The sequence below is a fragment of the Cervus elaphus genome, chromosome 29 (assembly GCF_910594005.1).
Source record: "Cervus elaphus chromosome 29, mCerEla1.1, whole genome shotgun sequence".
NCBI classification, from domain to species: Eukaryota; Metazoa; Chordata; class Mammalia; order Artiodactyla; family Cervidae; genus Cervus; species Cervus elaphus.
In genome coordinates this window covers 11,629,649-11,645,137 of record NC_057843.1, presented here as the reverse complement: position 1 = coordinate 11,645,137, position 15,489 = coordinate 11,629,649, and the positions used below count along the sequence as shown (strand labels likewise).

The window sequence follows — 15,489 nt, the reverse complement described above, 5'->3', positions numbered from 1 at the left end:
AAACCAGCAAGATGACGGAGTCGGAGGAGAGTCGTATGGCAAAGGTCTGAGTTTTCCTGCCCACAGCTTTCAACATACAGCTTCAGACCCAGTCCCTGGTTGCCCAAGGTCGGGACAACTAGGACCCCACCCTTTTCAGGAAGGAGCACAGAGGGAGCTTCTAGGCAAGTGAAAAACAGGGATAAAGTGTATGTGGGGGTGGAGGGTGGGGGTGGTTGTTGCAAAGAATTCTGACGGAGCTCTCAGCTCCATCCTGAGGATCTGGGTGACCTTGGCCAGCCCGAAGATTTTACTCCCCCCCCCCCCCCACGCCCCTTCCCACCTCCTCAGTTCTCAGTTTCTTCCTTCTGAACAATGAGGAATCTGGAATGTATCATCTCTGAGGTCCCCTTCAACCTCACCAGGAGCAATGCCAAGTGTGAGAAGATCATCAGCCCAGGAGGAAGGAAAAAAAAAAAAAATTCAACCAGAATTTGCAACAGTATTACTCCCCTGAGGCTTCACTTTATCTTCCTGAAAAAGTCTAATTATCATTAACAGCTACATTTTCTATGCAAACTGCCACCTATTTAGCATCCTATCAATGCCAGCGACTAAGCACGCACACAACATATACTTAAAGATGGATTCTCTTTGAGCTCGCTCCTTGTAACTTTTCCGTTCTGTGACTCCCCAGCATCGGGTACAGTAGACACAAATCTGTAATAATTATATTTCTTAAAAAAATCAGACTTTGGAGGACAAGACAAGGGGATCTGCCTTAGTCAGCTGAAGCAGGGGACGGGAGGAGAAGAAGGGACTGGGAGAAAATAACATGATTCAGAGCCTCAACTGTGGTCCTCTGGGAGCAATTACTTGATGACTCCAGCTGGCCACTAAGCCCGCACGGCTCAGAAGATGAAACTTAAAAGGGAAAAGTGCACCATAAATGCATAAACTAGATTTTAAATAGTCTAAAAACATCATGGAGACCAATTGGTACAGCCCTCACCCCATAGTTGATTCTTTCTAACTTTTACTGGCACATAGCTGATTTACAATGTCGTGTCAGTTTCAGGTGTACGGCAAAGTGAATCAGCTATACATATTCATGTATCCACTCTTTTACATTCTTTATCCATATAGGTCATTACAGACTAGTGAATAGAGTTCCTTGTGCTATACAGTAGGTCCTTATTAGTTACCTAGTTTGTATATAGTACTGTGTATAGGTCAATCCCAATCTCCCAGTTTTGATCCCTCCCCTCCCCTTACCTCTTGGCAACAATAAGTTTTTTATCTACATCTGTATTTCAGTTTCTGTTTTGTAGATACATTCGTTGATACTCTTTTTATATTTATTTTAAAGTTTTTTTTTTTTAATTGAATGTGTTACCATATTGCTTTTGTTTCATGTTTTGAGTTTTGGCCACAAGTCATATGGGATCTTAGATCCCCAACCAGGGATTGAACCTCTATCCTCTGCCTTGGAAGGCAAAGTCTTAACCACCAGACCTCCAGGGAAGCCCCCTTATACCTTTTTTTTTTTTTTTTTCAGATTCCACTACTTGATTCTCAACTGCCCCCAATACCACCACCACTGCCACATTCCCATCAGGTGGTCACCCTGGCTTCTGTTTGGATGCCCCCAATAACTGAGTGCTCACTACCTCCAGGCACGAAATCATCTAGGAAACTGTCTACAGAGTTAGTTGTCTGTGGAGCTTGTTGAAGTCAGAGTCTGGCTCCTGCAAGGGACAATCTCAGACCCAGGTCTGTCATCTGGAGCCACGCAGAGAAAACCCAATCCATCTCCCCACTGCCAGCAGCCCTCCAGCTAATTGAAGCCTGCTAGTCATTTCTCCAGCATTTCCCAGGCTTGTCACTGCCTGCTCTGTCACTGTTTGCAAATTCTTCCCCAACCCTTTGGCCTTCTGCACCTCACCTCTCTTGAGCCCTGGGCCTGCCAATACAGGTGAGGGCTGACCACACACCAGAGCAGGACCACCTGCTCCCTTGCACAAACACTCAAGATAAGCTTTTATTCAGCTGCTGAGTCACTTGGCTGATTCATATAGAATTGATCTTTTTTTGGCAGATGCTGCTGTTGAGTCATTTTTCTCCCATTACAGACTTAGGCGGTCGGGTCTTGGGGTTTGGGGCTTGATTTTTTTTCTGGGAGTGGGGGAACCATTGGGGAGGGGGCAGGGAGAAAGTAAGGAACTTTACGTTTAGCTGTGCATCCCTTTCTGCTTTACCCACCATTTCTCCCCTGTTCGGTGGTATCTTTGTTATGCACCCACATCACCACCACCATCATGGTCCAGTTCTGTGCCAGCAGCTTAACTACCACTGATGGAAGTGGAACAAGCTAGAAATGGATGAAAGCAGTAAATACTTCATGGCCTATAATTAAGATTCACCCTCCAGGCTCTAATTATAATTTGGGTGTATTCAGTCATAAAAAAAATAATGGATAATAAAATCATAAGTGATAAAATCAGCCTAGAGCTGATGCAGAGGCATCCTACTGCTTTTTCAGTCCTTCCCTAAGTCCAGAAACATCGGCTCCATCCACTGTGTTTCCCTTATTTTCCCAAATAGGATCTCTTTGGGAAAAGATCTGATGCTATTCTCTCTTGAGTTGCTTATCATGGACCTACAAGTAGACAAATATTACTTAAACTATCTTCACTGTTAATCCTTTATTGGTATAAGAGATTCTGAAATTGGGATTGTAGGGTAAAAGAGAATGTGTCATCTTAATGTTAATATATACAGGCTGATGGTAGCAGCAACTCTCACTGTCTCTGAGAAAACCCACTTTCCATGTGACCATCATTCTGGATGCAGTCATCCTTTTGAATGTTTGTCACTGGTGGGTGAAACTGACATTTTGCTCTCTTACTGTCTTTGTGTGTTTATTGTTTTCAGCTAGCTATTTTAAAATAAAGTTTCGTTTTCTATGACTTGCTTATTCATATTATTTGTTTGTTCTGTTGGGTTAGTCATCCTTTTTAACGTTGAAGTATATTGACTTGCAGTGCACCCCTTTTTCTAACAATGTATAGGAGCTCTTTAAATAAATGACATAATCCTCTGTGTATTGCAGATGTTTTTACCAAGCTCTCATGTCTTTTACCTTTCATTATGGAGGTTCTTAAAAATTTTTTGTAGTGAAATTTCCTTATCTTTTCCTTTATAGTTTCTAGGTCTCCTGTCTCGCTTAAGAATGTCTTCCTCTTACTAAAATATAGACAGTTAAAAATACTGTATCACTATGTTATACCCCTGAAGCTAATATTATTGACTTAAATATAAAGTCAACTATACTTCAATAAAAAATAAAAATCATTAGGTAGATGTCTATTATGTATTACATGCCCAAATATTGCATGGTGTAGATTGGGTATACTTAGATATAGATAGATAAATATCAGATAGATATTAATAAATAGATATAGAATTGAAGACAAGTAATATAGATGATAGATACAATTGGTGATAAACAGAAGATAGACAAATAGACATAGAGAGATGATGGACTTCTAGGTGGCGCTAGAGGTAAAGCACCTGCCTGCCAATGCAGGAGACATAAGAGACACGGGTTCGATCCTTAGGTTGAGAAATCCCCTGGAGAAGGAAATGGCAACTCACTCCAGTATTCTTGCCTGGAGAATCCCACGGACAAAGGATCCTGGTGGGCTACAGTCCATGGTATCACAAAAGAGTCAGACAAGACTTAGTGAATTAGCACAGCACATGTAGCACAGAGAGATAATAGATGATAGATATAATAGACAGTAGGACTTCCCTGGTAGCTCAGCTGGTAAAGAATCCTCCTGTAATGCAGGAGAGCTGGGTTCAATCCCTGGGCTGGGAAGATTCCCTGGAGAAGGGAAAATCTACCCACTCCAGTATTCTGGCCTGGAGAACTCCGTGGACTGTATAGTCATGGGGTCGAAAAGAGTCAGACAGGACTGAGCAACTTTCAGATGATAGATAGATGATAAACAGAAATAGATAGATAAGGCCTTATCCTCAATGGAATGGTAATGTGATAGAGTAACGTAATGCTTCTCTGGACAAGTCTTCACTCAAGAATGTTGACAGATTCCCACCCACCCCCCTCCAGGAATTGTTTATTACTTTAAATGGAGGCCAATGGGGAAATGGGTTTTAGATTTTCCTTTATGACCAATGTGGCTTGAACCCTGTTCTGAAATACACTGGACTAACCCTTTCTTCTTTTCAAGAATATTTTGCTATGTGCAGTGCAGGTGGTACCGTGGTAAGGGACTTTCTTGGCAAACAAACAGGAGCATGGAATCTCAGCCACTGGACCACTAGGGAAGTGTCCAGCCCACATTAGATTGTGATGTGAGAAATAAATTTTTTGTCCTGTTAAGACAAGTAGGTTGTCACACCAACTACTATAAGGGGAGGGAATGTCTACATTCAGAAAACAGGCTTTCCTATTTGGTATATGGAAAAAGGAGTCAAAGAAGTGTAGAAGGAGAACTGGAAGTAAGTAACCTGGAAAAGAAGAGCATTTCAATAAAGAGCTGCTTTGTGATGGTTTGTAATGGTTAGTTTTCTGTGTCAACTTGGCCAGGCTATGATACAAGATATTTGGTCAGTCATTATTCTAGATGCTTCTAGATGTGAAAACGTATTTCAAATGGGATTAAGATTTCAATTAGTCAAGCAGAATACCATCCATTGAATGGTGGGCCTTGTCTAATCAGTTGAAGGCCTCAAGAGGAAAAGAGGGAATTCTGCCAGCAGACTGCCTTTGGACTTGAGCTGCAACATTGACTCTTCCCTGGACCTCCAGCATGCCAGCTGTTGGTTCTATGTCCCTGAAGCACCCTGACCACTACAGTGTTATTCCACAAAATGGCAAAGAAGAAAAAGATTTTGAAAAGGCTATTCTATTTGGCAACCAGGAGGAGGGGAGCAATTTCAGTGAGCACTGAGGGCTGAAGCTCTATTTTAAGAAGGAGAAATGGAAGCAAAATCCTAATGCTGAGAGGAGCATGGGTGGGGGAGGAGGGAGTCAAAGGCATTAGTGGAGGAATCGAGTTTTAGGAGAAAGAATTGTTGTGTTTCTTTTTTTTTCCTGAAGCAGTAAATAGAAAAGTGTTTGGGGAGCTCCCTGGAAGGTTTTATTCCAAGCAAATCATAACATTGCTCAAGAACTGATGTGAAACAACCCAAGTTCCCATCAACAGACGACTGACTTAAGGAAATGTTCAGTTCAGTCGCTCAATTGTGTCTGACTCTGTCAGCCCTTGGACTGCAGCACGCCAGGCTTCCCTGTCCATCACCAACCCCTGGAGCTTGCTCAAACTCATGTCCATCAAGTCGGTGATGCTACCCAACCGTCTCATTCGCTGTCATCCCCTTCTCCTCCTGCCTTCAATCTTTCCCAGCATCAGGGTCTTTTCTAATGAGTCAGTTTTTCAAATCAGGTGGCCAAAGTATTGGAGCTTCAGTTTCAGCTTCAGTCCTTCCAATGAACATTCAGGACTGATCGCCTCTACGATTGAAGGAGATGTTAAGCTGATCTTATAACTCAGACATAAAAAATGAAAGAACAAAAAAAAAAAAAGAAAGAAAGAACACCACCAATGAATGGACATAGGACATAGAGAGTATTATCCCTACTTAAGTAAGTCAGACAGAGAAAGACAAACATTATATGATATCATGTATGCTGCTGCTGCTCAGGCATGTCTGACTCCCGAGGCGCATCTATCCATGGGGATTCTCCAGGCAAGAATACTAGAGTAGGTTGCTATGCCCTCCTCCAGGGGATCTTCCCAGGGAGCAAACCCAGGTCTCCTGCATATATAACTGAATCGCTTTGCTGTATGCCTGAAACTAACACAATATTATAAACCAACTATACTTCAGTATAAAAAAAGGACTGGGGTGGGACTTCCTATCTTCATTAATACATGGAAGTTTCCACCAGTAGTGATTACGTTTTTTTCCTCCAAATGACCTCTGCTCTTTAGTGATTGCCATTGACTTTCAACATAAGTATAGTATATGTGCCACAAGCAACTGTCCCCACACTTTCCCCAACCCAACTCAAGTTAAAAACAGCTTTAAGCAGTCTCCCTAGCCCATCCCACCCCGCCCACCCTGTCTGGTGCCTCTGCATTCAAGTCCCAGCTGAGCCACATCCTAACAGTTCCAAAATCTGGTCCCTCAGGGGAAGTCATCCCAGTTGGCCCTGGGTTCAGCACTCTGGCTGTTGATAGAAATTGCCTGAAGTTGCAGCTGAAAGCTCTCACCCAAAGGCTGGTGTAATTTCTAAGGAGTCGATCTCCCTTCTTCATCTGTGATCTATGATCGTGATCTATGATCATCCTTTACCCCCTCTTTCTCCCTCCTTCCCTCTCTGAGCTACTCTGGTACTTTGGCCAGTGGGTCCCCAGCTCTTTCCTACCACTCCGCAGTGCTGGGCTCCTCTTTCCAGTGTCCTTTTGGAGCAGGAGTTCATCCTCTGAACCTCTTCAGGCCTGGGTCCAGCTCTGCTCAGCCAGGCCCCATCTGTAGTCACACACCGGCATGTTTCATTTCTCTGAGGCTGCATCTGCATTACCATAGCAACACCACAGGATACATACACCCTCTGATCCCAAGCGGGCAAGGAAGTGTGGGAGAGGGCACCCTTGCGTACAGAGTTAGGACCTTTTCTCACCAAACATCTTGGATCTAGCCAACTAAAGAAAGCATGGAGAAAGCCAAGGATCATTTGTCTGTTCTTTCTTTTAACAAATATTTGGGTAGCTTCTGTGAGGGGCAGGATGGTGTACCCTGGGGTGAAGGACAAAGATGCTGGATTCAGCAGCCTCCCTGGGTTCAGATCCCGACATCTCCACTTAGAGCAACATGATGCTAAATGCAATATCTATCCTCTGAGAAATGAAGACCATCATAGTACTTATCTCCTAGGACTGCTATGAGGATCAAACCCATTAATACACAGGTAAACCACCTAAAGGACCCTTTGGGGTGGCTATCTCCCTAGTGTTTACAAAGCGCTGTCCTGATCCATGTCATAGTGTAGGAGACTGCGGTTCGTGTGGCAGACTTGGAATCCAGATTCAAAGCCCCAGGAGTACATCATGACTACTACTAGGTAGGCAAAACCCTATCTGAACCTCGGTCTCTTCACCTGTAAAATGGGCAGCAGGTTCTTGGCTCCCTTTCTCAAGGTCATGGTGAGGTTCACCTGAAATCATGGAGAGGATGCACTGTCTGATCTGAAACTTGCCATTGGGAAGTAGACGAAATTAGAGCTGAGCATCCCCCTTTCTGATTGGCTCAGATTTGTGAGTGGGGGGGCAGGGTTGGGAGTGGGGGTGTGGGGGAATGGACTGTCCTTGGCCCCTTCTCAGTTCCTAGGCTTAGGAGAAAGCTTCCCTGCCCCTTTGGCCTGACCTACTTTACAAACCTCTGGAGGAGGAAATGGCAACCCACTCCAGTACTCTTGCCTGGAGAATCCCTTGGACAGAGGAGCCTGGGAGGCTAGTCCCTGGGGTCGCAAAGAGTCAACACCACTGAGCACACACTGGCACTTTACTCCAAGGGCCAGATGGGGGTGGGCGTGGAGGTGTGAAGATGGAGACAGTTGAAAGAGGGCAGGTCAAGTGGTCGCACGCTATAGTGGGTCTCCCCCTGCACCAACCAACCACCACGCTTGACCAAAAATGGCCTTCGTCACACCTCAGCACATTTACTTGTTAAATTGCTGTCTTTCCTCACACCATACAACCACAGGCAGACCTGGACGGTGCGGAATGTTCCCCACCCGCCCAGAGTTTGAGGCAGGACCTGGCCCATGGCTGGTACTCCGTAAGTGTCTCATCAGAGGATGACTTGTGAGGCTCCCGGTGGAGGGACTCTGGGGAGATCACCACTCCTTGCCTGAGGCCCATTTCCCTCAGACATCGTCACTGTTTACACCCGAGGCCCCTCCAGGGACAAAGTCACACAAGTTGGGAGGGCTCGGGGCCCAGTATTCTCTGGCAGAAAACCGCATGGACTGGCCACCCAAAGCCACTCGCCCAGAGTGGCAGAGCTGGGGTGACCAGCCGTCCTGGTCTGCCCCCGCTGGGGCTGAGGGGCTCTCCGGGATGCGGGACTTTCAGTGCCTAAAGGGGGACAGTCCCAGACAATGTGGGGTGTTAGGGCTGGCACCCGGGGATCCTAAATCCGTCTACCCCTCAGATGGGTGAGGAAAAAAAGGTCCAGGGGTGAAATCCAGAGCCCCCACCCACCAGGCGGCCTTCCCTGGGTCTCCCCTCTCCCCCTCCCCGGTGCAGCTGCGGCCGGGCCGGGCTCGGGGGCTTGCGCACCGCGCGGGGTCTCCGGGGGGCCGGACTGGGAGCGGGGACGCTGGGCCGCACAAAGAGGCCGGGCCGCGGCAGTTTTGAAAAGAGCAAGGAAGTTGATCTGGGCCGGGGCCCAAGCGGTGACGAGGAGGGAGGGCGCGAGGGCGGGCGGGCGGCGGGAGGGCGGGCGCGCGGGGCCGGGGGCGGCCGCAGTCCTCGCCTCGCCGGCCTCCACGGGAAGCGCGCGGCGGGATGGGCGGTGGGGCGCTGCGCCCCCAGCCGGCGACCCCGCAGACCCTCCCCTCGGCGCGCCGCCTCCGCAGCCGGGGCTCCGGCGCGACTCCGGCACCGAGTCCCACTCCCGCGGGCGGCGCGTAGGGAGGCGATCGATCGCTGCCCTCCGGGAACCCGCAGGCTTCAGCTCGGGGTCGCACGGCCGCCGAGCCGCCTCCGGCCGGGCCCGCCTGAGGCCTCGGAGCGGGGACCATGAAAGGTAAGCCCGCGCGCGGGAGCTCCGAGGCGAGCCCCCCTGGGGCCCTCCACCCTGACCGGGCGCGGCGGGCATCTCTCGGCGGGCGGGCTGAGGACCGGAGGACTCCTCTGGGGAGGATGGCAAGGGCTTCCCTACACCTTTCGTATCGTCCAGAGAGAAGTCTTAGGAGGACAGGATGGAGCCCTGAAGTCCAGAGGAGGGGGAGAGGAGAGGGAGAATGGAGAATGTTCTCATCTGTCATTGCTCTTGCCTGAAAAGCCATTGTAATTTCCAGAGAAGTTTTTGATACCTTTAACCAGTCAGCACGGGATGATGCTACAGCCCAAACCTTCTAGCAGTGTCGCCTTCATGTAGCACACCCATCTCACAGTCTGCTGCAGCCCCCGTCTAACCAGTTACCCCATGGGATCCTCCTCTGGGAGTTTCAATCCCAGCAGAGACCTGCTGTGACTGTTTCTTAGCCCAGGCCCTGCCCTTCCCAACCTCTGAACCCTGCCTGACCTACCTCTGACCTCCTGGGGACAGAGCAGTGGCCGGAGATCAGTGGTCCAGGCCTGAGCTCTCCCTGGGCCAGTGAGCATCACCACAGTGGTCCTTGCAGCCAGTTCCTGGGATGGAAACAAGCAGCAAACCTGGTCCCAGATGTTCATCCCTGGACCCTGGCTTTCTTGAGGCCAGGGAGAGTGGACATCTGGGCTTCATGCTCATTCTCAGGCTAAGGGAGAAGCCAGCTCTGGAATCATACTGTGAGTCTGGAAACTTTGAGGTTTGAGCCTGTCTCACCTACTTCATGCTGATCCTTCCATAGGAGCCGGGCAGATGCTTTTGCTCCTAGCACCTCTTCCACTAACTGAATGTTAGAATGACCAAGGGCTTGTAGGTCATCCACAGGGCTTTCCACTATGTTCTCACGGGGTGTTGGCGAAGCAGCCTTGTCTGCCATAGAAGGGTTTAGGGTTCCTGTGAGGAAAAGGCTTCATGGGTAAACCTGTGATTGATGACAGCCTCCATGCTATGTGGTTGGGGAAACTGAGGCCCAAGCAGGTAGGACTGGCCTCATGGTTGGATCACCTGTGCAGTCCCCCAAGGTCCCAGGGCCGTTCATGAGGTTCAATGGTCTGCTGTTGCTGTCTTAAAATTATTATTATTTTAATATTTTTTTGGCATGTGGGATCTTGGTTCCCTGACCAGGGATCGAACCCATGCCCCCTGCATTGGCAGCATGGAGTCTTAACCACTGGAGCACCAGGGAAGTCCCCTGTCTTGAAATTATTAATAATTTTTTAAGCAACGGAGCTCAGCAGTTTTATTTTGCACTGGAACCTGCAAATTACACTGCTGGGCATGTGGATGAGAGAAGGGACTTGCGTAAGAGTCACAGCCAGTCAGGGGGCCAGCCCAGGGCTCCTGACCTCCAGGCCCGTGTGCTCGCTCATACGTGCATCCCTCTCCCTTCCCTCTGGTCTCTGGTCCCTCTGTCTGTGCTCCCTGGTGGCCTCACCGTGTCTTGAGCTTCCTGGGATGAGGCGAGCAGGTTATCACCAACTCCAGGGAGTTCCCTTAGCAGTAGAGAGGGGCCTCCCTCACTGAGCTCCTGTTATCAGCTCCCACATCTGTGATGCAGTCCTGTGCCTGGTCAGTGACCCCGGGGAGGTCATTACCAGAAGCTTCCAGAAAGGTCTGAGACCACCTCTCACCACAGGCTCGGGGCCCACACTGCTCTGAACCTGGGTAATGATGGTAAGACACCGCACGTTCTCAGAGAGGTCTGGCTCCACCAACATTGCAGAAGAACACTTGGGGAGAAAAGATGGTGAGGGAAAGACAGGCAGGGCTGAACGCCTCTGACATGGAGGAGACGCCCAGTTCTTGTGGGGATGGGAGGCTTCCCTGGTGGCTCAAATGGTAGAGAATCTGCCTGCAATGTTGGGAAACCTGGGCTTGACTCCTTGGTCAGGAAGATCCCCTGGAGGAGGGCATGGCAACCCACTCCAGTATTCTTGCCTGGAGAATCCCCATGGACAGAGGAGCCTGGCAGGCTACACAGTCCATGGGGTCGCAAAAGTCAGACTGAAAGACTAACACACACACACCCAACTCCCGGGGAGGGAGTTGGGAACACAGGACCCTCCTTTCTGAAAGTCAGTGAGGCAACAACACTCCTCTGAGTGGAGGAGGAAAAGGAAAGACCTGGTATGAATGGGTGTTTAGAGGAGGTCTCTGAGGAGGACTGGCTTGTTGGCTGGGAGCTGTGGGCTCCAAGTAAGAAGCCCGAGGCCTGCCCTTTTCTCTCAAGGAGCAGCCTCACCACCATAGGGGGCTGAATTCCTGTTTGCTGAGGCCTTCAGGGCAGCTCTTGTATATTTTTCCCCCAGTTTTGGGAAACCTTCCACGATCTCCCATGACATCCCTGGGCCCGGGCCTCAGAGCTACGGAGAAGGCCGGGTGTGTTCCCATTACGCCTCCCTGTAGAGTCTCCCTCTTTGTCTCCCTCGTCCTCCCTGGGAGCCAGGAAGAGCTGCCACCTCTACCTGAGATGGAAAAGCCAGGCCAAGCAGTCAATATTTGGCCCTGGGGAATCTGTGGACTGTGAAGAATCTGAACTTTTTATTTTCCCCACATGGAAAAAGGAAAGTGCCAGAAAAACGGGCCCAGCCCCTTCCAGGATGGCCCTTCCCTGGGGGAAGCTAGCTTCGAACTCTCCCACCAATCTGCCACGGATCTGAGGATTACATGTGCTGGCAAAGGCTCACCAGCCCCGCTCAAAGCTAAACACGGTGATGTTATGCTTTGTGGGGGTTGGTGGGGATGGTACTTAGACAAGAAAACAGGTCTGCTAAGGAGTGCCCCCGCCAGCCGCCAGGCGCCAGGCCCGCTCTGCCAGCCAAACTCTTTCCACCCTGAGGCACCTCCCACCAGCATGCCCACTGGCCGGCAGCCGGGCCTCCCAGGCAGCCGCATCTTTTGATGCAAGCCAGCCCCAGGCCCCCAGTCCAGCCCCTCTCACACCTGAGGGCACACAGCTGCCACCGCCCCTGGTGATGGGCCCAGCTGGGAGCTGCCCACTGGCTTGTCTGAGCCTTTAACAGCCACCTGTGGAATTGCTCCCACATCTCCAGTGAGAGGGTCCCGTGGCAAGAGCCCCTTCCAGCCACATGAGGTCCCTGCGGAGCAGTTGGGTTCACTGCAGAGGTGACTGATTTGAGAGTCAAGGACACAGGCTCTGATCCTGGCCACACGTGAGGCTCTGGTCAGTGCTCCCTTCTCCAGCCTGCCTTCCTCCTGCTGGTGGTCCCGAGGCCCATCTTGCCCTGGTGCCCTGGGACTCAGCCCAGGAGCTTTGGGCCGAGGGCCAAGCAGAAGTGACTTGGTAAAGAGATGGTTAGAGGCAGGCCTGCCGCATGGGTCACTGTGCCCAGAGAGACTTGGCCTCAGCTTCCATAGATGTGCAGACCCACATCCTGCTGTCCCCCAAGCCTGGGGGGAAAGCCCTTCCCCATGGAATCAAGGAGCCATGCCCACACGCTGAAGGCAAAGGTCAGGCACGAGGGCAGGGGGACTCAGAAAACAGCAGTGAGATCCCGGAAAATCTACCTCCCGCTGCTTGGCAGGGGGGATGTATCCATTCATGGACATGCAGACTGGGTCTGTTTTGGAAGCCTGACCTTCATCCCCAGACCGCAGGGCACTGGAGGGGGGTCTGACATGGCAAAGGTGCACAGAGTCAATAAAAATGGCCTTTTGCAGGGATGGGGGGTGGGGGTGGTGCACGCTGGCCACCTTGCCTTCCAGCTGGGGTGATTTTAATAACTGAAGACTCCCCTCTCAAGCTTATTTGGAAGAGAAGATAAAGAATTCTGCTTCTCAGTAGATGTTGGTGAATGGTTTGGCAGGTTTTGTAAAGGCCTTTGGGGGCAGTTCCTGTGTATCTTTCCCCCAGTTTCGGGAAACCTTCCACAATCTCCCTTGACATCCCAGGGCCCCAGCTGCATAACAGAAATACACTACTATGTATAAAATAGATAACTAATGAAAACCTCCTATATAGCACAGGGAATTCTACTCAATGGTGACCTAAGTGGGAAGGAAATCCAAAAATGGAGGGGACATATGTATACATTTATCTGATTCACTTTTTTTTACAGTGAACACTAAAGCAAAATGGTAAAGCAACTATAGTCCAATAAAAATTAGGAAAAACAGAAGAGAACCAAGTAATCCAGGGGGATGTCATGAAGGCACCAGTGAATGGTACAGAGAGTAGATTCCATAGAAATCCGAGGAGAGAAAGAACCTTTCACGTTGGGGCAGGTGGGGAAGGCTTTAGGATGTAGTAGAAGGTGAGCAAGGTCTGGATGGGGTCGTGCAGGAGACAGGCAGGAGGGGTGGGAAGCGTGTTGGTCAAAGCTGGGTGCTGTCGTTGGGCAAGTGTACTCAAGGGTGATGGGCAGAGAGTTTGGCTTGGAGGCTGAGGGCTTGGCAGAGAAACGCAGGGAGCCACAGGACCAGGAGGCCTTGAGCACCATGCCAAGGACTCCAACTGTGTCCTGTTGACTTTGGAGAGGCCCTGAGCAGGTTTGTCAGAAGATGGCCTGCTTGCTAGTTCTCTAATGACATTCACCCATGTTGGGAAATCTCTACCTTTAGAGAAAGCCATGAGGGAAGAAGAAAATGAGCCTGTGAAGGAGCCAAGAGGAGCGGTCAGGGACACAGGGGACGAAGGAGGATGTAATATCATGGAAACCGAGAGGAGAAAGTTCCAAGAAGGAGGAAATGGTCAACAGCATTGACTGTTAATGGACAGGCTTTGCTCAGGGTTATTCGATCCTGAAAAAAACAGGTGGCCTAGACTGAGAGAAGAGTGGGTAGGTTTGAAACAAAAACCCAGAGAGGCCTTGTGTTAGAGAAGTTTGAGAAAAAGAGAGCTAAGAGGTTAAAGCAGGAAGCAGGCCAGGCGTGAAGAGATTTTCAAGGTGGGACTGGCCGGCTCATTGGAAGGTCAGGAGAGAGAAGAAAAGAGGAGACGGGGGCCTAGGGATGATGGAGACATGAGTGGCTGAGCTTCGCTTGTAGAAAGAAGAAAGGGTGCCTTCATGGTACCCCAGGATGTAGACATAGGCTTTTTGCATCACTGGTTGCACTGAATCTTTTTACCATACATCCCCAGTATAAAAATTTTGAAAAATGCAGAAAAGGAAAAAAATAGCCCTCACATGAACTCCTACCCCTCAGAGAAAATTGATAAGATTTGGATGAGAATTCTTCCAGAAATTCTTCTGTGTTTATTTGCACAGATTTTTTTTTCACATAGGTAAGATTATACTATATATGTATTTTTATATGTATTTTTAAATTTCAACAATAGAACCTAGACATATTCCTCGGGCAATAAGTATAGCGCTGCATTCTTTTTTAACAGCTGCATAATATTCCACAGTCTGGCTTTATAAGAGTTTATTTAATCAATCCTTAGTGCTGTGCTTATTTGCTCGGTCATGGCTGACTCTTTGCAACCCCATGGACTGTAGCCTGTCCATGGGGATTCTCCAAGATTACTGAAGTGGGTTGCCATGCCCTCCTCCAAGGGATCTTCCAACCCAGGGATTGAACCCAGGTCTCCCACATTGCAGATGGATTCTTTACTGTCTGAGCCATCAGGAAAGCCCAATCCTTTATCAATGGGCACTTAGGTACATACATTTTTCCTTGCATTTATCACAGCATGCAGTGATAATCTTTACATGTCCATCTTTGCCTAGTGGTATATTTATCCCTTTAGAAAGTAATTCCTAGGAAGCGGATTGCTGAGTGAAAAGGAAACATTGGATTTTTTGAAGGTTGAAAACCAGTCCTGAGTGTGACAGACCTTAGGGAAGGGGAATAAATGACAGCAGATTTCAGGCAGGACAGAAAAATAATTGTAATAAAAAATGGCCGATGCTCCCATTTATCAAGTATCTGGTACTTTTCACATGTTGTCTCAGCAGCTCATGAAGTTGATGGTTTTCTCACTATTTTGCACGCAGAGCCCAGAGACAGAAGGGGAATCCCCGTGTGAGAGAAAGCATGACCAGAAGTGGTGACAGGCAGAGAGAGTGAGGGGTTTGAAGGCCCAGACGTGATGGTCAAGATCAAGAAACTAGTGATTCCTACCCCTCCCATCCACTGGATTTGTGGAGTTCAAGGGCAGTGGAGGAGATGCTATCTCGCAGAGGAGACCAGTGTGTATGTGATGGGAGAGGGTTGAGGTCTGCTGTGCTGAGTGAATAGCCCAGAGGCTCTTCTCAGATACCACCCCCCATATCAGTGGGGTTTTATTCCAAAATCCCCATGGAATACCAAAATCCAAGGATGGTCAAATCCTTTATATAAAATGGCATAGTATTAGCCTTTAACCTACCCACAGCCTCCAGTTTAGTTTTGTTTTTTATTAATTTTTATTGGAGTATAGTTTCTTTGGGGGGCTTCCCTGGTGGCTCAGATGGTAAAGAATCCGCCTGCAATGCAGAAGACCTGGGTTCTATCTCTGGATTGGGAAGATCCCCTGGAGGAGAGCATGGCAACCCACTCCAATATTCCTTCATGGAGAACACCATGAACAGAGGAGCCTGGCTATAATCCATGGGGTGTCAAAGAGTCGGACACGACTGAGCGACTCAGGACTCA

At 49.2% G+C, this 15,489-nt stretch overlaps 1 protein-coding gene across 2 annotated transcripts in view; it reads left to right on the top strand.

Annotated features, from left to right (window-relative positions):
* Positions 1-8,514: 8,514 nt before the first annotated feature.
* SCARA3 (scavenger receptor class A member 3) overlaps positions 8,515-15,489 on the top strand; it is a 34,482-nt gene continuing 27,507 nt past the window's right edge. For both annotated transcript variants that reach the window (XM_043891200.1, XM_043891199.1), the window contains exon 1: positions 8,515-8,823. In XM_043891200.1, the coding sequence (XP_043747135.1) occupies positions 8,817-8,823 (7 nt within the window). In that variant the 5' untranslated portion in view covers positions 8,515-8,816. The remainder of the gene's footprint in view (positions 8,824-15,489) is intronic.